This window comes from Anopheles stephensi, chromosome 3 (genome assembly GCF_013141755.1).
Source record: "Anopheles stephensi strain Indian chromosome 3, UCI_ANSTEP_V1.0, whole genome shotgun sequence".
NCBI classification, from domain to species: Eukaryota; Metazoa; Arthropoda; class Insecta; order Diptera; family Culicidae; genus Anopheles; species Anopheles stephensi.
The window spans coordinates 13,180,511-13,205,285 of NC_050203.1; the positions used below are offsets into that span (position 1 = coordinate 13,180,511).

Below are 24,775 nucleotides of genomic sequence, written 5' to 3' on the forward strand. Positions count from 1 at the left end.
CCACCGTGCTACAAGGATCTTATTAAGGCGTTCGGTTAAGTCGGGCCGGGTATGGTGCAGTTCCTGGCAAACGGCCCACCGATTCAGCCGGTGGCCCAGCTGCGGCGAGCCCTTCGGCAAATCTGCAAACGGAAAGGATTAAGCAATTTGTCGGTGTGCGTTTCCGAACGCTTGTTTCGATTTTGCTGGCTGTGTTTTGTGTGCCGCCCGCGTAGGATAGCTTTCCCCGGTTTCCGATAAGAAAGCTACATAAGGGTGCGGACGGCGGAGGGTGACCTGGGCCGGGGGGTTTACGATATGTTTATCGTGCCTGCGACGATGAAACAGTTCCTTCGATTTCGTTCTCCGAAAACCTTTCGCACTGGTCGTGCACCTGTGCTCAGACCAGACTCCTGGTGGTTGGGTGGAAAAGCCCTCCCCGAGATGGGCTTCGCTCTAAGATGTGAGTTTCATTGTAGAGTGTCCTAGAACGGATAGAACCCTCTGGGAAGTGTTGGCTGGCGAAGAGGCGAATGGTGGATCGGATGTTTAAGAAGATGTTTAAGAATATATTTATTTGATTAATAATACCTTTTAACTCTTTCTCCATTGCCATTCCGCTATTCCGCCGACTCCCTGTCACGCGCACAAGAAGGTCCCAGAGTTTTGCGAAAGTCTCCCTCTCAAAAGGCTCGAGGCAGGGTTTTGGCGAGGCCTGGAATCCTTTCGAGGCCGCACGACACAGTGCGTGCGTGCTTGTGTTTTTGGAGCCTACCGAAGACGGTTGATTTAGAGCAGGGCTAGACTATCGGGCGTCTCGAGCCCACGGACATGCGAGATGAGTTAATGGCGACTACGAAGACGACAAGCAATCCAGGCTCCTAGAGAGCGCTTCGAAATCCTTTCTCGAGCGTTTGGAGATACCGTGGTACCGTGGCTCGGCAAACCGACGACGCTTCTACAGCAAGTAGCCAAGCGGTTCTTATTGGAAGCGCTGAAGAAGGAGATTTAATCAGCACCGTGGACCAGTCCGGGGGTTGGGAAAGTGAGGTCAGGAGAGATATTTAGAATTCTCTTCCCCCCCCCACCTTCCTGTAGAGCACACCGCACATATACATTCACATCCTACACCCGATGAGCTCTAAGTGCCGTACCGGTACCATAGTGGAAGGGATTAGAGACTTCAGGAGCGATTTATGGAAAATTATAAGAGCAAGGATAATGATGGCGGGTTCGCGTACCCGCCACCGAACGGACTTGTTGGTTTTCAGAGATGGAATTATGCCTCAGAGCGCGTGTGTATCGAGATTGGTCCGGCTGAGGACTGGCTCAATGATACACCAGTTCATACACCCTGAATCCAACGTAGGTTCCAGACAACGTCCGTCTCGCACTGAGCTGATGACGTTTTAGGGATTCGGTAAGCCTTGTGCGCAACTATAAAATGAATGATTCATTATAATTGCTTTCAAAATCCTAAACAACAAAAAAAGCCTTCCCCGAGCCTTATCACGAAAACGCGTATCCAAAGTGTGTGATTAGCCAACATTGGCCTTGCGCTGTTTTTTTTTGTTGCTCTTCTACGGGTGCACAAGGACATCCGAAAAAAGCAGGACACCCTTATCCGGGCGTCGTCCGGTAGAGCCCGAGAGTATTAAATGTATATCTTCGCTTTATCGTGCTTCTTCAGGAATCGTTAATAAGCCTGCTTGTCTCCGGGAAAAGGAGCGGACTTTAAGTGGAACAAAACATAATCCGACTCGATTGATTTCGTCTCGGCTAATTCTTCCATCCTTCCGCCCAGCTTCCACCCCCTCTTTTCCACCGGTATTGAAGCGAATGGCCACAGTTGATACACTTCCTGGCCTGGCGCTTAAGTATGTACCGTCATTCATCCCGAACTGGGAGACGAGAGCAGCTGATTTTTTTTTTTTTTTTGTTGGGCTAACTTCTATTCTAAGGTTACCTCCCAGTTGTCACTCGGTTATGTTGGGCCGAGGGAGAGAGGACGTTTTCTTCGGCAAGGGATAAGGATTAAATCCTTCATTAAAATTAATTCAAGATAAGAATTAAGAAAAACAAAAACCCCGTTCTTTGCGCTGTTTTCGGTGCTGGAGACAGCGATTGGATGATAAAGTTCTTGGATGGTTCCTTGGTGATGGGATTTGAGGGCGGCAGTGTACAAAGAGTTGCCAAAACCCATACTTTATCCACTGATTATCATATTAGACAGAGGCATACCAAAAAATGAGAAAACGAATTGACGTCCATCAAAGACTTATAAGGGGTTAATGCCTTCAAAACGCTGGGTGTAAGAAGAAGTAATTGGATTTTTTTTACTTGAATGCCAATTCTTTCTTGAAATATTTTAAAAAAAATCTTAGCCAAAATTGGTTCAGAAATTAATTTTTAATACAAATTTTAAATAATTTCTTAAAAAGGACTAGCAATTTTATACTGCTCAAATGTTAAGACTTCAACAGGAAACGGTTACTGGTTGCTTATCACTTTGCTTAGTTTCTTATCCGTTTAAAGCTCCAATCCTACTTCCCTGTATAAATAACTGCGACCTATCTTAGGATGAGACCAAGGGCAAGAAAATAAACGAAAATGTCGCCACGAACTAAGCAAGGACCAGAGCTAAAGAAAACAAATCCTTAAATCTGGAGCATGAAGCTTTCCTTCTCGGGTCAAATCAACCGACCGCAGTAGGCGACGAGGACGAGCTTCCTTCGGGGGAGTTGTTTAGAGTGAATTCCGTGGGAAGCGAAATATCACTCAATGAGGCAATGAGCGATCACACCGCCTGCACGGTTGTTTATTCGTTTTTCCCTTGCTTTTTGCCATTCTCGCTTCCTCGCTAATAATGCCAATCGGGCGGATTATTGGCGATATCATTTATTTCATCATAACGATTATTGTTTCCTATTACTGCGCGGAAAGAAGAAAATACCTCGGGAGCTAGAGATTCAGTGCTGGTTGGTCCGTGGTTTAAGGAAAGCGCTTGGGCGTCCTCTTGGGCTTGGATTGAAGATTTCTCTTTCACGACCTTTCTTCCTGATTCCTGGTTCTTGTTGCGAATTTTAGTGTTTTCCTCTAGCTTTTTTTTCCTGCAAGCAAATGAAGGCTGTTCGATCGATGCTGCTGCAGTGGAAAATCCTATCCCCAATGCGCTTTTTTCCCGTTTGCTTTCTTTTTTAGCGAGAAAGAAATGGAAACAAAGCACAAGGAAAGTGAGACGCGGCTTGTGAGTTCATCATCGGCTCAGTCGCGTAATGCGTTCGCAACCCCGGGTTGCACAGTGATACTCGCGTAAGTGGGTGGTGATTATGTTGGCTTTTGCCATCCCCCCTCACCCGCTTACTCTTTCTCATCCCCTCTCAATCTCCTTCCTCTCTTGCCTTTTCTTCCATCCAAGTCAGATGCGATTTTATAATCGAAACAGTCAATCAGCCCTCGGGAGCAGTAGGAGCATTTCTCCCGTTTGCCTCTACCCATCCCTTCACACACCTGTCACCCTGTACCCATCGCCGACAGGGAATGCATATTAGTGGCATTACCATTTGCTGCTTATTGCCGCGTTCAATAATATAAATTTAATTCCATAATAAGCGGATAACTTGCTGCGTAACCGTGTACTCGTTGGCGTTTGTGTCATTTTGGCGGGAATGGAGTTTTCCGCCGGCCATTTTTTCCCTCCCAGTGTTCAATTTGCCTCTCTCGCTCTCTCTCTCTCCTGCATGAATCAAATTGGTTGCTTTATGCTTTGCTTTTCATTTTCTGTGCTGACGTTTTATCAAATTGCATCGGCTGGGGAAATGGTTGGGTTCGGGAGTTAAGGAAGGATTACCGGCGTATTGGATTGATTGAATTGTACCATTTGAAAGGTAAATGTACATAAAATTGATGCCTTCCAGTGATGCAAAAATAAGTCATTTAATTATGAATAATTTCACCATTAAAGTAAGAATAATTGTTATTATATAAATGTTTGCTGTTATTGGTAAACTTACTATACAAGTTCTCATGTATCAAACAATGCTCACATTCCAACAGTAATACCAAACCGAGCAACGGTCGTATTTGTAAAACAGAGTACTTTCACCGTGAAAAATCCTTTCCATAATCCTGCTTTACCGGCTGTCCAGCCATACCCTTCCGCTAGCTGCCCCGTGTGTGGTTGAGCTATAATTACCATAACCAGATCAATTAGTTGCCACCGATGAATCAAACCAAACGGATGAGTAAAAAGTGCCCGAAAGCGAGCAGACTGCAACGTTCGGTACTGCAACGGGGACGTTTTTTTGTCGTCCACCTCCGTAAACACCTTCGAAACCCATCCGGTGCGCAGCAGGTGATAATGAGTTGCAGGGTGTCAATAATTGAATACAAAAGAGAGAGAGAGAGAGAGAGAGCGCGCGCGAAAAATGTTCATTCCCTGCTACACCGTGTTTTGTTTTCCCACCAGCAAAAAAAAAATCCAACAAAAAAATGGGCATTGTACCAACAAAAAAACACATAATTCGCGAAACCAATCATTCGCCCATCGGTCGAGGGATTAATCTTATAAGCTTTTTCACTCGATACTTCCCGCCGATTACGCAAGGGATTTGTGGCCAATTGATGGTACACAGCGGAATGATGATGATGATGACGATTCGATAATTACGCAGGTGGCGTTTGATGGGGATGAATGGAGATTAAAAAAACTCAAATCGATGGCTCAACAGGAAGGTGGGGTTTGAGATGTGCGTTTGGATAGATTTATAATTAAATATTCAATTTCTTTCGACTGTGTGAGCATAGAGTGAGGAAACCGGAAAATTTTAAAGCATAAAAATGATGATCGTTCGAGTGGATGGAGGAGGCGCCTGGTTCTTTGTAAAGTTTTGTTGATAATTAGTAGGTTGCTGATAAGATTTCCTACACAAACAAACTATGATTTTGTGATTTTTATTTAAAAAAAACTAAGCATGGTTTTATTATTCGAGCATATCATCCAACAAAACATTTTTTTTTAGTATCTTACCTCCGTCCAACTATCTTTAAAAAAAATCATTGCAAAAGGACATTCCATCGACAACTAAGTTGCCTGGAGGTATTTCAACCAGCCAGTAAGTAAGCGAAAGCCTCCATGCCTTCATTCCATTCCACCGGTTAGCTAAAAGCGCAGCGCATTAGTACATACGGCTTGCACCCAAAGTAATGCCGTTTGTCGTCTGCTTAAAAAATCAATACGCCAAGAGAACATGACACGTACCGTGCAAAGAAATAAAAGGCCACGCGAAGGAAGAGATTATAAATTTTAATACCCAAGCGTGGGGCGAGTTTTTGAGTTCAGCTATGGGGGAAGCTTCGCTCTACCCGCGCCCGACGATTGACCAGCTCGGCGTATCGATCCGTGCAAGGTGTCTGCAAGAAGTCTAGAAGGGGTTTATGGTTACCGAGCCGAAGTTGCCGAGGTACACGTTGAGCTGCCGCGTTGCTGGCAAATGGCTTAAGTTATGGTAGCTATGGGTCACGGGTTTGTAAATCAGATTCAGGGCGGATTGTTTCACTCGCATAGGGGAAGCATGAGCAAGTGTTGCGGACTGGGCTGGAATGATCCAGCCGGTCGCTTCATGGATTGGGAATATGGTGAAGAAACAAACAAAAAAAAAAAACACACCTCCCGATGTAATGTGATTATGAGTTTTGCAACTGAGCCTAAGACACTGTAAAAGAAGGGGGTAAGCCTTACATTCCAGGTGGTTGGAAAATCTGTTTAAACAAATAAGATTTCCAGCGTGTTAGGTTGAAGCAGCACGACGGTTCTTCGGAGCAGGTCAGCACAGTTAAACTGAAGGATTTGGGACAAGCTGATGTAAACCCATAGAAAAAAGGTTCATTGTTCATGGTTCCAAGAAGTGTCTTCCTGTTTTTCGATAAAAGTTGTTCATAACGCGTCACAAAACAATGCTACTTGAATGATTTAGTAAAGGGGAGCATTGATAAGCGTATCCGGACACCGGATGGTAAGGCATCCTTCAGTTATAAAATCATCACAATCGCTCCCGTATCGGTTCCTTTATTGGTAAGCTCAAAGTGAATGATGCAGTGCAGAACAATTGCATCAAAGCAGTGCTGTCAGTGGCTACTGTCTTCCCAGAAATGCCTTAAGTCTCGGTACCGTCTTCGGAGCGAACTTAAGAACCTACCCTGAGTCTGATGATTGGATGAGTCTCGTCGGTTCCTGAGCTGCTCTCGAGCAGGGGAATAAAAATGATCTTCTTATTGTCGAAACGTCGATGTCGCTGTGCAGTACGGTGTGTTCGATACTGACCGATAGTATAAGTCGGCTGACGCCCGCTCCCTGTGTTTGGAAATGGACGCCCGTGTCGTGCGAACGTATCAACGAGACGAGATAAGATTTATTCAAGATTCAATCAAGAGAGTCGTCGATCCACCGAGCGAAACGTAAGGAAATTATCTGTCAGAGGTTTTGTGTCACCGTGGACGTGGCACACAACAGCAAGCACGGGTCAGCTTGGGTTCGAGTTTTGTGGCTGGCGAAAAGACGCTACAAGCGATGGGATGGGATTTCGATTTGACAGGTGCGCCACATTTGCAGCGCAACGACGGCCCAGGGAGGCACTGGCGTGAGGGTGAGCAGCAACAGCACCAGCAGAAGATGCTAAGTATGATATATATTCGTTTAATACTTTATAGGAAGGAAAAGATCTTTATAATTTCTACCCCTGCATCGTTTCGCTCGCTCTCTGTGTCTCTCTGTCGCTCCCTTGTCACCGGGCCAGTGTTGTTCTTCTTTCCAATGCAAGCTTAAGCCTTGCGAAACAGAAGACCTTGCGTTGCAAATACTCATCATACACAAAGGCACACACACACACATGATTCCGTTCATCGACGCTCACAGCTTCAGATCTTAAGACAGCAGGCAGCAATGCAGTCGTCTTCAGTGTATCGTCGTCGTCGTATAAACACGTTCGTCTGCACGAACTAAAGCGATCTCAATGAGAACAGAACGGAGGTTCCTACCCTAAGCAGGTGATACGCTAGTCAAGACACATAGCTTCCTCTCGCCACCTTCGGCCAACCTCCTCCCTCTCCTTCCCTCGCCAAGCTAGGTGCGTCTAGTGATGTCCTGCGAACGGGTAGACACCAGAATCGGAACGTGTATCGAAGGATTTTCAGACAAATCCGTCCTCGATGCTTTAATCCTTTTAGGCACAGCGTGCAGGGTCACACAGACACGGCCAGAACCGGGACGCATCTTCCAAAGATGTGCCACGGTCCCGGATCGTCTTTGCCGTTTCTCGAATGCTAACCGGGGACGATGACATCGGGATGTTGAACCCATTCTTGCGGGCGGCTCGGTTACGGATGCACACTGCCGTGTCTATCTGGCCGGAAAGAGGTGAAGACGAAGAGCCTGGACACTTCAAACTCTCGTTCCCTCTATAAGCGTCCCCAAGCGAACGGCTAGAACGGATGCAGCCCAGGGGCTCGGTTTCGGAGCGAGTTTCTTTCACGTTCGAAAGCGCGCCCACACCCTCCGATCGCACACTGTATCGACGAGATAAACTGGTTAGTGTTTGGGGTTTGTTTGCAAAGTTTGTGAAATTAATTAACTCGTCCATTTGGTTCAAGATTTTGCTGCTGGGCCGCCAGCGGCAGCGGACAACGTGCTGATTAGCCGGGGCTCGAGTGTGACACGATCAGCTGGACTGTCAGCATGGCTTTTCAACCGAACGGAGTGATGCTTTGTTTTTACCGGCAGTGGGTGAAGTTTTCGATGTGTAAATATTTATCGCTATTACACTGGCCGTGGCCGCTGGATGCTTTTCGATTGGAACAATATTGACGAGGGAAAAAGTTCACATTAATTGTGAGATGGAGCCGGATCCAGCTGACTGTTTGTTTGTTTGTGAAGCGAAAGTTTCCATTCAATGATTAGCTGTAGTCAGTGAGCATTGTTGTAAACGATATTAATTTCTGTTTCTTGGAAAACAATATTATTGAGCATTGTTTGAGTAAATGAGTACTCTTCGTACAAAAGTTCCCCATTACGATAATTCTTTTCAACATGCCATCCACGTCTTACGGAAGCAACGTGAACAATTATCACCCAGCAATCGGTTTGCTCGGCCGGTAAAAAATGCACCAATCACGAAGCAACTGGTTGGATTAGCTCCAGTAACTCCCGAGCGTCCAAGCAGCCAAGAAGCGATAGCACTGATATCTGCCCGATGCCATGCATCGATGGCCCGCACGATGAAGAAGACCGACGAAACCAAGCGTACGGAATCCGTGCTTCACGCCAACTACTGGAAGTCGAAACTCGTCCACTACCCGCAAGACGCAACGTCGGCGATGTAAAAACTTGCTGCCAAGCTCCATCAAGGGCACAGCGCTCGGTACGTTACACCAACCATCCACTCGGTTCCCCATTGGCACAAATATCATATTTTCCTTAATCTCTAATCCTACTTTATCTTGTTATGGCAGAAACGTATTCCCTTTTTCGGTCCGTTCGTCCGCCGGGGCGGCCGGTTTGTCGGCCTACCGTTATCAGCGTGGCGGAAAACCATATTCATATTTCCCCCTTTTCCTGGTCGTCCGCAACTCCGCTAGGTGTCCCCGATCCCCAGACACACACTTACACACACCAACACACTACCGGACGTACCTTGAAGGTGAGTCTGGTTAGTGCAATTTGCAGTGGCGAAGTGAAGCATTCAAGTCAACTTTGTCACGTCCCGTCCCGGGTGGAGGACACGTGCGACAGGGTACATTCCGGTGTAGAGTCAAGACCTGCCAAGTGTGCATGTGTGTGTGTGTGCGCGCCAAATGATCGGTCAATGACGGCGCCTAGAGTTTGCTGGATTTATTCGAGCTTCAACCTTCTCCGGGTGCGAAGAAGCGGAACAGCAATCCACTCTAATCCCCGGTTTGTTAGACTGTCTCTCTTCCACTCTCCCTGCGAGTGGTCTGAACCACCTCCACAGTGGCCTTCGAGAGAGGTGTGTAGCGTGATTGTTGGATTTGCAGTTGCAGTATTACCATCGTCTCGACGGCTACAAGATTGCATCGGATGCTTAATCCCTTACCGTGAAGTTTGTTTATGGGCGACGGATTAATCCTCGTGGACTGGTACGCCTCGGTGGACGACTGGTTTCTTCGGTGTGTGTAATTAGCCATGTACGGGCCCAGAGTCGCGAATAACGCTCGTTAGAACAACGCGCTCGAGCGTTGGAAGAATGTCAACCCTCTAAACATCAAACGATTAACCCTCAACATCGGTTGAGCTGGGTGAGAAACTCACTCGTATTAATCGCAGCTCACACGAGAGAACCAATCTCATGTCTGTTTCAAACGCCGGCCATGGTTTGCTCTCGTATTTAACGCAAAGCACGAGAGATTGTTGTTCGAAGAGAAAGAGTTAGAGTCGGTCGGCTATGTACCGACGTTATGTACCGTCGTGTACCACGCGCTTTCGGTCGCGAGTATACAAAACAAACCACCGTATGGAGCTTCCGTTTTTCTTTTTTTTTTTTTGTTGGTTTGGTCTGCTTGTATGTGTGAAGCATTCTCATCCGCTAAATCTCATCCACCACAACAGCAGACCGGCGCTTCCCGTTCGCTTGTGTGCTGTGTGTGTGGGGGGTTGGTGTGTAGCAAAAAAGCGCAACATCCGGCTCACATCGAACGACTCCTCACATGGGAAGTTCTTTTTTCCCGCACGGTTCGTTTACACTCCGGCCGAAGAGAACGGTTCCATTGTCGGTGTTCAATCTCACTTTCACTCAGCTGGGACCCGGCTGCCGAAGGGATTAACACATACTGAGAATTAGAGCATTAGCTCGTGAGTTTGCCGGATTACTTTGCCGGTGGCTCGGGAGCGGGGAGACCAGTTTTCGCGCTACGGGTGCACCGGAAATGCGGAAGGTGCTACTAAAATAGGCACACGGTAGATATGGATGGGGCTTGATCCTTCCTTTCCGATCACGAAGCAGGAAGTTGTTATGCGGATGAGAGTTCGCCTACTTGGGACGAGTGGGATGACATTGCAAGGTAATGCGAGTCTTTTAGCTGCGAAACCGTTACAATTCATTTGAGCGGCGGTGTTTGAAATTGGCGCCCCGAATATTTTTACCTGGAGTATGAAAAGTAATATTTGGAGCTTTGCAGTTGCTTATATTGTAATTGGAAAATTTAAAATGACAGGTACCCGATTGCCATTAGTACAAGCGAGAGATTTCATTCAATGCAATTATCATTTAAAATGATATCGTTTCTAGCTCACAAAGATACGCCATGCATATGAAGTAACCCGAAACCCTAATCCTCATATTCTAATCGATGTCAAAGACAAAGTGACTCGCCAAGACTCGGAGAAATAAGAAGCAAACTTTAATCCTTCCTTATAAACCTACCGCTTAAGTCCCACAAGCGTTTCCCAACGTTTCTCAACTGATAACAAAAATAGCTCCACACACAGACACACACGACCAAGTACTGTGCTATCCTTCGGATCAGTTTCCTTGCATAATCCTTCCTCAAAGCGACCCGAATGTGACGTCTTCTCAGTAGCTCAGGGTGACGTTTTATAGTTTTCTCAACCACCGAGGCCGCCTGTCTTACTCGTCCCGTCTGTCTCGTCCCATACTCACGGGACCCCCAACAAGATATGGAAAAGCTGCTTTAGAGCTCACTGCCTTTCGTACTCCTGGGCGCACGGCTGGCTGGTGGAAGAAATCCATTTCTTCGACTTTTCTTAAATCCAAAATCTATAAATTCTATAGAATTTTCGACTTAATCCTATCGTCCTTTGCTTGCCAACTTTGCCTTTATCCCACTCCGGAACTGTCTCACTTCTCTCTTTCTCTCTCTCTCTCTCTCTCTCTCGCTCACTTCGCTTGCTCCCCAACGGAAACGACGGTTGTCTTCAAGATCGTTTTCGAAAAATCTTTACCACACAACGACCGCATGGTTTTGCTGCTGCCAGTACTGTCTTCGACTCTTCCGGAGCCACCGGAAGAGCGTCAGTTTCACATACAACAATCGCTACCGGCTTGAAGCATTTTTCCCCAATTTTCACTCTCGTGCCTCGTCACATTCTCAATGTCATGTACGCGTCCTCCCTGGAGCTGAAATTCCCATTCATACTCACACACGTACACATAGTGAGAATGAGTAAAGGAGTAGGAACAAGAAACGTTGGGTTGGGGTCTTTACTCCACTTACTGGCCCATCGTATGAATGGCAAAGGATCAGGATTTTCCCTACTCCCCTTCCCAATACTTCCCCAGGACTCTGAGTCTGAGTCGGGCAGTATGTACGACTGGGAGGATTCATCCAAAAACCACACCAACCTACTCAAAGAAACCGGGCCCCAATGTATGTGTGTTCGTCTGGGTACGTAGGATATATGAAAGGATATACGTCGGTTGTGTGAGAAGGAATAAGCGAGAAGGAATTTCTCACAAAACAGCTGGCTGGCACACGCAGAGCTTGGAGCATCGCGGTACCGAAGGGTGCAGTATCAGTGTTAGGATAGAGATAAAGCTTCTTAAGGATTCTTTTCTTTTCCCTGCTACCCGGATCGGATCCTATCCACACGCTCCGGGTTCCTTTCGGTCGTAGCCGGATGTCTTAAGACGAGGTGAGGACGTTTTTGTGCTCCCCGGGACGGATGACGCTTATGGGTGCGTCAGACGAAAAAAAAGGGATCAAGTGGGAGGGGGGGGGGGGGGAGGAGTTTAAAAAGGGATTTAACTTCCACCCAGCACCCGTGCGAAGGAACGGATTTGGTGTGCGGTGATATCTCTTCCTGCTATAAGATTTCTCGACCACATTTCTCGACCTTGGGCACTTGAAATCGCAGGACGTCGCAGGATCTTAGCGGTGGAACAAAACAAAACAGAAAAAAAAACTTCAACAAGCGCCCCTCGAGAGAGTTGACAGTTTAAAGAAAGGGCACACACACAAGGAAGTTGGATTGGGTGGACCGGTTGGTGTGTCGTAGCAGATAAACATAAACCGGAATAAATCACGTCGCACAATCCATTCGCACCAACCGTTTGCTTCCGGGTAGTAGTCCCGGGCGCTCACTGCTCACTCACACTACCCACCCCAATCCTTGATCGAATGGGTGAACTTCTTTTACGGCTTTCTTTTTGCCATCTCTCCCGGAAAGTCTTCGACTCCGCATAAGACGTTACACCCCGTTTTGCGAACGGTGGCACGAACGGTTTCCTAATTGGGTGACGATAAATCATAAATTATAAGTACACCACTATATTTCTCCTTCGTGCTACCTAGCTACACCCTACGGTAAGCTTCACCGGATGCTGGAGTAACGATTGGAACCCCTTTTTTGTCTTCGTCTCATCATTATAGTTAAGAAGATGCATTCATTTCTTTCCAGCACTCATATCGGTAGAAGCAAGAAAACTTGATCCAAATTCTTCCATCGCCCGATTAGTGTGTGTGCGTACTCTTTCCCAATTCTTTTCCACCCACCGAAGAATGATAATAATCCTTCTGGCCCTGGGTTAAGAGGGGCGTACGGTGTCGTGGAAATCAGCAACAGCAACAACCCACCGGAACACGAGACCCGAACAAACGCAATACGCACAACTTAATTTGTTTGTAATGGAAAGCCTTCTTCGCGAGGGAAAAAAGGAGACGCAAAGTTCCCTTTCCATTCTTCTCTCTCATGCTAGACACGCTTATCCCTATTTAAGGGAGAACACTCCTCCCAGGATGATCGGAGGGCTAGAAAAATAAATTGTTATCGTTTACTATTAATTAAGTGGTACTGTGAGGCACGGTGCCAGAATCGGTCTGGTAGGGTGGACAACAAGGAAACCCTTGTTAGATACCCACACATACACAGGCACCATTTAAGGATATCCTTCCCAAACGGTAGTTAACATCATTCCCCCTTATAACAATCGACACAGAATTCGAGAGATGTGAAAGCCATCAGTGCAATCGCACAGGCCGCAGCAGGGACGCATTTCGGATGATCCCTATTCGTTGCTTCATCTCGACGCGACCACTCTAATCCTCCGCCCAGCTTAAACTCATCCGAAGGGTCCGTAGGGCGGGGAGGGGTGGCACGACCGGACGGGGTGGCCTGTGTTTATCTATCACTTCGTTCAACGTCAACCATCCGTCAGAAACGCACACCCCATAAATCTCGCTGAAGCAGCAGGATCGGGAAATTCAGCGCTTTCACAGGCACATACCACGGCTGCGAGTCACACAGCACACACACACACACACATACACAGCGCGGGCTTATCCTTTACTGAAGTGAGCGCCCTAACTACCCTTACTAGCTTGGGATGGACGAAAAACGGGGATAAAATGAATGTGTGTAGAGAATGCTTCGTGCTCGTAGATCATCGCGGATACAGTGCTGGGCAAAAATAGTGCTACACTTGCTTGTTGACTTTGGACATTGCTTTTTAAGTATTATTTTTTATTTACAAAAACTAAAGGACTTTTACTAAAAATCTTCAAAACACCACAAGTCTTGTCAGTCAGTTAATTTTTAAAATGAAAATAAATCAGAAAAAAATCTTCAATCCATCCTCCCATCACTGTGGCTGCTGTTATTCACCGCGGAATGAGCCGGCAGGATCAGGCGAACTCAACTCGCCTGGTGGGAGTGGGGCGCTAAAATCACGCATCAACAGTTCAGATTTCGATTCCGCCTTTAGTCAGGGATTTCCTTCTCCTTTTGCTTTGCTTCACATTGCCCCGTGTGTGTGTGTGAGTGTGTGCGAGAATGTTTTGTGTATTTTTCGGGGTTTCGCCCACAAAACGGGACGAATAAACCTATCGCGATTGTTTGCGTGATTCACATTATCCAGCAAGGGAATAAAGAGAAAGAGAGAGAAGGAAACCTGTGGTAGGCAGTGTATGTAAGTGTGTGTGTTTGCTGGCAAGGGGCATTTGCGTCAAGATGCGTTAGTGTTTTCGGGACCAGAAGGGAAAGGAAATGATACGTGCGGCCCGGGTGCCATCGCGCTTATGCGAGGGATATGGATTAGGGATTAAATGTGGCCCGAGCGGTATGATGTACGGTTTGTCCATTATTTCTGAAATTTATGATGACTATACTTCAAATGAGGTCGTACACTATTTTTGCATGTTTTTTTTTTTTTTTGTTCCAGCAATTTCCCCAAATTGTCATTAATTTAAAAACAAACAAAATGGATATAATAAATAATTATATTTTTTAACAATAATTAAACAAACTTTAAATCAATAATCCTTCGAAAATATTATTTACTACTAAGCGATTGTACAAACAAAGATCACTTCCCAATTGTAGTAGTCTAGTAAAAATTTGTTCACTATTGTAAAATGATTTAAGATTAAAAAAAAAGTTTTTCCTCTTCAAGTTTTTACACAAAAAGGTAAGCAAAATTTCCATAACCAAAATCAATCTCAACATTGTCCGCTTGCCTTAATTAATCAATCACGCCCTCACCCGGTATCGTATGGTGATCGGGGGCTTCTTCAAGGGCTTGCCGGATTCGATACCGATGCCATTACTCTGTAAGCCCGTGCGCGAACCGTACACGGTCTTGCCGGTCGCACTAATCCCTTGAAGAAGGTAGCACGGGGCAGAAGAAAACACAAGCCCCAGGACAAAAGGCCACACCGTCCGTACGAGGTTTTCTCCGTCGCTGGCACTGTTTGCTATCGGCTTAAGACGCAACTCCTTGCACTACTCGGCTCAGGATCAGGGCTCAGCAGGCTGATACCTCGTGCAGCAGGATATAAAAGGATTGTCGTGGGTTGGCATGGGCTGAAGTGTGGCATTCGAGGGCCATTCTCAAGCCGTTCACGAATGTCGTCTGACGCACCGGGTTGTGATGCGATAAAAAGCCGAGGGAAACGACGGCAACGGACGGATGGACGGACGGTCGGTCGGTTGGCCGAATATCCGGCCCTATCATTATCTCTATCCGGACGCGCGACCCACCACCGATACAGCAAGCAAACACACACACACACATACGTATAAAGACGCAAACACAAACAACGGCGCTCGATGGAAAAAGGATAATAAAGCCGCGGATCAACCATCCCTACTATCGCCAGAAGGGCAACACAGGGGGAGAGACCTTGCCTGCCTGTAGCATTCGATTCGATCCGCTTTCCAAATCCGCACACTCAAACACACACTAAGAAGCTCTGAAAAGGACTGCACGAGAGATGGAAATAATATAAATCCTTTATCCCTAATTCTTTATCCTTTCAGCGTTAGGGGATGTATTATGTGTGAGTGAGTGTGTTTTTTTCGTCTATTTCACTATATCGCGCTGGATCGGTAATGGATGGAAGGCGTCCAAAAAGGGAGAAAGAAGTAGCTCTATGTATGTGTGTGTGTGTGTGTGTGTAGCTAAAGGTACACACATACAACTGGAGTGAAATTCCACGCCGGGCGTTCGGTTACGGTATGGTTCCATTCCGACTTGATGGGATTAGGAGTAAATCCAGATAAAAGGATAAAGCATTATTCTTTGCTCGCAAGAGGGAATGTGTCCGCTTTCGCTTCACTCCGTTCTCACCTTGCCCAGCCGCGTGTCTCATGCGGCACACATACAACCGCGTGTGTATTTCATATCTAGCTGGAATATCCTTACTTCCGCTTTATCCCGTACGCCGCCGAGTCCTTGCGATCTGATCCGGGACAAAACTCCTCAACAGTCGGTTTCCTTTCGGTATGATGTGTGAGATCTTTGTTGGCACATTCCGTACCCGATTCCTATCCAACTGTGAGTGTGTGTGTGTCTCCTGGAGAAGGAAAAGTTTTCCCTGATCCACAACGTCTCCACACGCGACTACCCCAATCGCTAAGCTCCTCCAGACTTCTATCCAAGGTTTGCCTACAACCAAAAGGATATAAACTGTAAGCCATGGTAGGAACCAGTACGGGATCCACACACACACACACACACCAAAAAAGAAAACCCGGGAAATCCATCGTACCATCGTGGACCTAGTGGAGTCGGTGAAATGAAAATGCGAACGCGGAGGGATTTATTCCCGGGTCTCCCGGCTAAGGATTTACTCACAATAAATCTTATCTTGCGCCCGACAGCTAACAGAGAAAAAAGCGAGATTTCGGTGCCGGTCCCACCAACCAACCAACGCCACACACACACACACTCCCCTTAAAGCCTTCCGGCATACGATCATCCGCGTGCTAGACGAACGGTTCGTATTTCGGCGAAAATGCAGGTTCGTTTTTCCGTTTTGCCGTTTTTTTTTCCCGTCTATATTCCGGCTGCTGGTTGCGGATTTAGCTGAGACGATGCGAAAGCGAATGGATTTGTGTGGATTTCTTTTCTGCGTTCCTAGCCCTTGCGTCACCGGCACCTGCATGCTCGGAGTTTTATTTTTAATCGATATACGCGAGCTCTAGCCGTGAAGGTTGTGGCGGTTTAGTGTTGAATACTCTTTAAGGTGGTGATTAAAAATTATACTGCCTTTGAAATGGTGGTAGCATTAGCTAGGCGGGAAACAATTACTGTGAAATAATTGCTGAGAGAAATGAATGAGAGAAAAAAAACGTACCAATAAATTTATTTTTCTTTAATAAAAGTTAATTATGTAGGCACTATTAAAACGGATATAAAAAATAACTTCAAAAGACATAACCTTTCTTTGATTCGTGATCAAATAATCGTAGTAAAAAAACAACACAATAATGAAAAAAGCACAAATAAACATGTAAAGTAAGATATAACAAATCTTGGCAAAAGAGAATGAAATTACCAAAATCCATTATGAAAAACTTAAGATTAATAAAACAATAAAACAATATGTGTAATTTGCATAATTTCGCTACTAAATGATTATTTCATCAAACAACACATAACCAAAGAGTGATTTCGTCCAGTGTGCCTGGCTCCACTGTACCAACACAAAAACGCGCCTTGGCTTGGCGGAATCGGATAAAAAGGAGAAACGAATGTCGTCGACACTGCTGCCGGGTTTGTTCAAAATCTCAACGCAAGTGTGATACAGGCCAACGGGGAGGGAAACACAGTGCAGGAAACGCAAGGAGAAGAAAACTCGGCAAAAGGATGAAGGATGGATTAAGTCGATCATGTGTGTGTGTGTGTGTGTGTGTGCACGTTTCCATTTCCAAGACGAGGCGATGAGGTATAAGCGAGGCCTTATCGAGATGTTTGCGCTCTGCACGGGAAGGCAAAAACTCAAGGACTACGGGAGGGGGCGGGAAGAGAGGAATATGTGGGGGGTGCGCATGAGGCCTGTTCCTTTGTATGGGTGGGAAGCCGGTAGCTCCGGAGAGATGAGCTAAGACGGAAAGATTTTCCTCCCGTGGCCGAATTCCCTGTGCCACGCTTCCTCTCAATCCTCGGACCTGTTTCAGGGTAGGTGCGCCAGTGTGTGTGAGTGTTTGCATGCATGCCTGACGGTTGTGTTTGAGGAAGGATTTAGTCTCATCCCGGTAGCAAACCGAGGCGGACCGAACCGAACCGCGCTGAAAGCCATTGAACTAACAGGGACGGCAGAACAATATCCTGGCTGAGACGTTGCAGGGAAGATCCGTGATGGTTCACACTCCAGCGGATTTGAACAGTGGTGGAGAAGGCGGAGAGAAGGGAGAGAACGTTCTTCCTTATCCTTCCTTCGCCCGGAAGTGGGAGGGGGGGAGAACCTTAACCAGTAAATCTAAGACCACCGTCGTCGGCGTCGTTGTCGTTGTTGCCGGCGTCTTGTCGAGTTTATGTATGTTCGGATTAAGGAAATCCTTGAACGAGAGGATCCTTCGCTCCAAAGGCTATCCGAGGCGAAAGCCGTACGTACGGCGTATCTTGCACACAAGGACGGCTAGTGCGGTTGGCAGATGTAGGTGAGGGAATCGGGGAGAGCATTTGGATTTAGTTCCCCGTCCACGCCCGCCCCTTGGCTTACTCTGGAACACCCAGTCTACAGCGGAGGCTCGCTGATTCGGCTATGATGATGAAGGTCGGGATTTTGAAGAGGTAAAATCGATACGATTTGATTCCCGTTCCCGGAGTGCTGGCCAAAAGGTAGCAGCAGTGCCATTGCTTCTCCAAACGTACGTGTTGGAACCACCATGTCCCCGATACGTGATGATGATAAACAAAAAACCGCGCCAAAAGAAATTATTCATCACACTGATGTGCGGCCTCGCTGTGCAGCGTGCTCTGTCGCGCTAAAAACACTTGCCCGATTTGGGCACAATCTAGAGGATTAGAGGTTCCCCGTTTTTCCTGAAGTACCACGAAATATCTCCATTATTGAGTAAGGCCTGGCCTGGGCAGAGCCCCGGTTTTGCAAATCCATGGACGAAATAAAAAAAGGCTGCTGCGGCAGCTCGCGTTCGTATGGATGGATCTCCGGTGAAGATCAGCCTGACACTTTGTTTTTGTTTGGCCCGGGCTTCTCAGACAGTGCAGCCAGCCCATCAACAGATGCACCTGTGCCCGTGTTGGGGCTATCGAGGATTAAGTGTTTGTCCGGTTGTCCCAATGCACGGGGCCGTACGAAAAGGCGCACAGCACCGTTCCCACCGGTGTACAAATTGTATCCTGAACAGCGTGTTCTCCACTGCGAAGGATTGGGGTGCTATTTTTTTTTACGCTTGTTTCACTGTCGTTGGTGAGTGAGAGTCCCAATCGGGGGTTTTTGCTTCTCCGGGGAGGATCCAAGAATTTCCCGGCCGCGAAGTGGGTGAGAAAAAATCTCACCAGATCACGCGAACGAACCGTGCGCGGCCAGTGAACCAAACAGCTAGACGACACCGGCCAGACCACTCATGCTTGGCGCGGGTTTTATAGGTTAGAGCGACGAGTTATACATAAATAAAGTCTAAATCCCCTTTTCATCTATTCTAGGGGAAAAAGGCGGAAAAATGGTACACCAACCATGGCATGAGGTCACCGCGAAGAGCCGCCGTTTTCGGTGCGGGATTCGCGATTCTCTCGTCCACCAGCGGTTTGGGTGTCTTGCCGTTGTTTGTTACGAATTTTCGCTTCTTTTTATTCGCTACTGCTGTGCGTGTGTCTGTGTGTGCTCTATGTCGGTCGGTATTGAAATGTCGAAAATGGATGTTAAACATGTCCCGGTTGCCGATCGGCCGAGTTGATCGCGAACCGGGCCCGCACACGCATTGATCACGTCCGGGATGCGTACGCCTCATTCTTCATCGATTCCCATAAATCCTTACGGGTGTCGCGGAATCGGGATCCGACGCAATGGTGATGCGTTCAAGTTTCTATACCCAACGGCACCATCCCAAAAAACCCCCATTGGAAAGGAGCAACCGTGTCCAGAACTTTCACAACCAGTTTAACGGTCGCGACTCTAATCGCGTTGCCACTGGAATGGCCCCAAACACAAACAAAAAGCTCACCGTGCTCCATCCAACCAGTGCTGGTGGTTGGTCAGCGTCATCATCGTTACCTTGCTGTGAACCGTGCGCCAAACGAGGACACCATCCGTCGGTAGAGGTGTAGGCATAATCCCAATTCGACGACCTGTTTTTTGAAATCCAAGAGGATTAAGCACCAGCAGTTTGGCTTGTCTTGTTTTTTTGTTGCTGCTTGTTGGCCATTCTACCCGATGGCTATTTTTGGGGGCCACCCTTGCCATCTATGGACGACGATGACAACGCGCTAGACCTGCCGGGCACCAGGGGTTGCGAGTTGTTGCAGTCGGAGTTGCATTGGATTTGAGAAGAGGATTTTCCTCGAGTACGGTGGCAGGATACGAACCGTTCTTCTCGTGTTGAGGTCCTCCCGGTTCGGTTCTGGTACTGCCCGATGGCAGGAGGATGTAAAAACATGTAAGATTGATACAAATATTCTGAGTTGGAATAGCTGTGACATTGTTTTTATTTGTATACTCAAAGTGATTTTAAACGATTTGTATACTTCACTAGCGTCAATAGGATGTTAACAACGACCAGATGCGGTATCGCGATCTGACAAGAATGTTTCGAATAAATACACGTACACCTGCACTACACAGGGCTCAGAACAAATCCTTTTCATTTCGAGAGGTCACCCTTGCTATCGGATCCAAAATCACAATCTCTAAACCGGCGCACCAACGTTGTGTTATCATTTTTCCGCGAATTTGCTCACCCCTAGGCGCTAAAATGCAAATACACCGGAGAGGAGGAATAGAGAGTATCGGAATAATGATACCGGATCTAAATCTCGTTCATCCATGCCTGGTTCCATTCAGGGCTAGAGAGCACCCGTTTGGTCCATGGGTCCATGTCTAGATCCGGATGCGTACGATCAAAAGACCAACGAACGATCCAAAATCGGTTTTTACGTTTTTCCCCGTTGGTCAATCGATTAAAACTGCCCACGGAATCGATGCACGGTGCGAATCCTTCTATTCGCGACATTCTTGCGCGGACGGGTCAGCGTTATTCGCTGAGTGTCCCACACGTTGGTCCAGGTTTTGGGAAAACTGTTTGGCGGTGAACGCGTTCAGCTTGGAGCGGAACCATTTTTCTAAATCCTTCTTAAATCCTGGTTCCACGCTTCTCCTAGGCGGTGGTGGAGACACAATGTTTGCAATGTCCCATTTTATGTTCTGGTGTCGATGCGAGGATTAAATCACTTCCTGGCGCTAGTGGCATTATGGGACGGAATGGATTTCTGTATCGGCATTTTTGTTTTGCCTTTGTGAAGTGATGCTCAAAGTATCAACATTTAGTGAAGTTCTGAAGAAATAGACTGCAAGAATTTGAAGAAAGAGCTCCAGTAATATACGTATAAGTTCTCGTTTCAAGAAGTACATTGACTTCTAATCGCTGCAGGCCCTGTAACCAAGGCGATGCGTAATGTCGAGCTCATTGGACCCGACTAGTGTCCCGAATATCATCAATCAATGCACCATGACGACCACCCCATGCTCTGTGTATTTTCCTCCCCATTCTACTGAAGCTGAGCTTCAATGAGTAGGATTTAAAATAACGTCGATGATTGTTGATGGATAACAGAGAGCGAGAGAGAGAGAGAGAGAGAGAGAGAGAGAGAGAGAGAGAGAGAGAGAGAGTTCGGGGTTGAACAGCAACCAAAACCATGTCCAAGGCAAAAGGAGTTGAGAACCATATCGGCCATTCAATTGTGTTTATTATCCAGCGGATTATGTGCAATTAGCGCAGCATAGCGTGTACCTATCACATAAATCGAGAGCATTAGCGATGATAAAAAAAAATCGTGTGTACTCGCAGCTAATTGAGCAGGTTGAGGAATTGAAGATTGAGATGTGATAAAAATTTGGAGGATGATGTAAACGTTTGCAAAACACTGGATCGTACACCCGGCAGCACACAAACCATTCTTCCGGCGTACGTGACTGGCTCGGGCATCATCAGCACGTGTTTATTCGTCCATTGCGTGCTCTTTGATCTGCGAGGCAGTGTACAACCGTGCCCGGTTACCCCGGGTATTGCCGGAAGAGTAAATTGATATCTGGGAAGAGGCTGGATTTATACAGGCACGCATTCTTCAACCGAGCAAACCAGAACGAGCTATGCAGCGTATGCAGATTTACCACACTAATGGAAAGGCAGTTTGGCAGTTGGGATCTTGGGAAATGGGTTTCTTTTTCGTTCGTTTTTTTCCCCATCGATATATCATTCTCCGTTGATGGTTGATGAGCGAAACGATATGTATGACGGTACCGGTCCGCCGCCAGTATCTCCGGGTTGGATTTAGAGGATCTTCATCCGCACGCATCGATGGATAACGCATCTTCAAGCACCGAAGGGCACGTAGCAAACCGTACCGTTTGGAATTTGGTTTTGGAACGAAACGTTGGACCGTGTTACCCACCAGCGCCCTAAAATTCTCCAAAAATCGAACCGGTGGATGTGGCTGTGTTTATCGAAGGATAATTCCCTCTTTCAACAGCACCAACCAGGCACGCACGCATGCCGGAGCGGTCCAACGGGTGGCATATCACATCACGGAGCGTTGCGATAGGTGCACCACGATATTGGAAGGGCCGTCGTTTTTGGGTGAGGTTGGAAGGATAATAATGATGATGATCACCATGGTCGCCGGACTAACGACGGAAGCTTGGTGAGGACGGTGATCAGTTTAAAATTATGTTTTTATTGAGGCGATTTTTTGTTTCAGCTTAATGCTCGTAACAGCAATGAAAAATTACGTTTTCAATTCTTCCAAGAAGTGTTAGGCTATAAGAATTTGTTAATTTAAATAAAACATTCATAATATTCAACTGATTTTTGGTCATTGGTCATTTGTATCTTCTTCATGAGCCAATATAGCTTCAACGTCCCAGTTGCTCCAGCCTACAAATGCAATTATTTGCCTGTATGCGTGTCTGTACACATAAGCGCAGCAACATAGTTAGATCTATCGGGAAAACAAAAGCTTCCGAACGGATAACAATAAATAAATCCTTCAGAAATAAATAAATCGTGGATTCAATTTCGAAAACCATTTCCATTAATCAAATCTACACTGTTGGCCGTAGGATTATGGGCTGGGCGATCTAAGCTGAACCGATTTGGAATCCGGAATCAAGAGTGCCTGACTGGCTTTTCTTTGTCGAATATATAAATTTAGAAGAAAATAAAATAGTTTTAAAAATTGTAACAATTCTTCATAAAAATAAAGCAAGTTCTTGAGCAATAAATTCTACTAATTAAATTTTTGCAATTTTTTTCGCTGAGTTAAAGCCTACGATACGGCAGCAGCTCTCTGTTAGGGATAAAAACCGGGTGGCAGCCGTATCGCGCTTGCTCCCGTTCCAAGGCAGTTCCATTAAACTATCCTGGTTCAGGAATTAGTTAGTTCAACAGTTTTGCGAGTCTGACCTCTCCACTTTACACGACCTCCAGGACACAGGGTCAGCGAGCTACTCGCGGGCGGCCTGTCGGCGGCAGTGCAAAGTGAAAAGCGACGGTACGGATAATAGGCCTCGATGCGTGATTTTTCCAACTCCCAACTCCCTGCTTCGAACGAGCCCCCCCCCCCCCCCCCCAGCATGGCGAGACTTTAATCTGCCCCCATCGTGAAGGTCTCGCGCTTAGCGCATTGGTGTTTTATATGTATTTAACGGATTATGCGCTACATGGAAGCCAGCAGAGGCTCGCCGGGTGTACATTGTTGTTGTCCCGTACACGAGCGCACACGGACGTGTTGCTGGGAGAGCAAAAATTTGTTTCCCGCCCCACCCCCGGAGGGTAGAACACTCACTACCGGGCAAAGGGTGGCAGGACACGAGAATCCGGGCGCAAGGGGTGTCGCTTTTGTCGAAACTTTGCCGAGCGCTCATAGCACGGTGTTTTTGGGATTTGAGGGAGGATGGGTCATAATTTAAAAGATCACGCATCGATGTAATCCAGGTTTGGGTGGGACTGTCCCAACAGGGTGGGGGAAAGGGCTGAGGACGGGAGTTGCGGGGGAATAGGGATGAATAAAATCGTAAGAAGATTAATTTAAAGCAGTAGCATTCGCGCGCGTGTGTGTGTGATGTGTGACTGGCCGTGGCCGATGTAACTGGCTCCAAAATGAGAGGAAATTATGCGACACGAACTAGAACACTTCATCGATCAATGGAATATTCAAACGGCGGGTGCTAAACATGTTTTTCGAATTATTAAACCCTCATTCCCGTCGTGGTGTGGATGCACTCGATGAGTTCAAATGAAATCATTGTGATAAAGAGCTTTAACAAGCGATTAAAAATATTACTCCGATGGAATATAGAATATTAAATTATTGATTTCATAAAGCAAATTAATTTTCAAATCATTTTGTGGATAAAAGTGTCTATTGGGTGTAACACACGCTCCATCCGGAATAAAAATTCAAAAAACAAATGCCCTGAAACATTGCCCAAGGACTCTCGCTTAACCACCGATTTGCGGACATTACTTTGCCCGATTGCCACTCGAGCTGGGCATGGCAAAATTAAAATTGCTCCCGAGCCGTCCAGCGGATGGTGCTGATAAATTGTTAATATTTTAAATGGAGTTTGCCCGCGGCCCAAGTACCCACTTCAAACATCAAACGCTGTGTACTAACCGTTCACTTTGCTGAAGTCAAAATCCTGCTTCCGATCCTGCATGGCTGCGGCGGCCGCTGCAACGGCCGCTACCGGCGACTGTAGAATGGTCCGATCGATGTGCGGACCGTTGGCGGGATTGGTGCCCGGCCCGTTCGGTCCCGGTCCGTTGTTTTCCGGCGCGGTCAGTGAGTTGGATACGCTGATGCGTGGCGTTACGGAGCGATTAACGGTGGCGGCGGCTGCCAGCAGCGATTGCGATACACTGATGGCAGGATGAAGGTTGGCCCCGAGTTCTGGCCGTGTGGCCGGATTGACGGTGGAAGAGGAACCGGACGGGCCATTGCTGGGTGCCGGTAGATGGTGGTGGTTCGCGGAACCATTTGTCACATCGGCCGGTGCGGAACGGTCGGTTGGTGGTGGTTCACAGGCTGTGCTGCTGTGGCTGCTACTGCTGGAGGAGGAGGCCGCTGTGCCGGAAGGGTCCTTCGGGCTGGACATTTCGGTGTCACGTCCGGTAGGGTGCGACGGGGATACTGGCATCGAGGTATCTTTCTTGGGAGATTTCGAACGCGTCAGGGCGAGTGCTTGCGTCTGGAAGAGAAAAAGAGAGAGAGAGATGAGAGAATATTTTTTTAACTGAAATATGGAAAACATTTGATCGCCAAGGTGAAAGCCCATCCAGAATTGTCCATGCTTTGAAACGCATCAGAAT

General features: G+C 47.0%; 1 protein-coding gene across 1 annotated transcript in view; it reads right to left on the bottom strand.

The window, feature by feature from the left end:
* LOC118514331 overlaps positions 1 to 24,775 on the bottom strand; it is an 86,786-nt gene that overhangs the window by 16,092 nt on the left and 45,919 nt on the right. Inside the window, exon 2 of the mRNA XM_036061138.1 lies at positions 24,081 to 24,654. Coding sequence (XP_035917031.1) covers positions 24,081 to 24,654 — 574 coding nt within the window. The remainder of the gene's footprint in view (positions 1 to 24,080; positions 24,655 to 24,775) is intronic.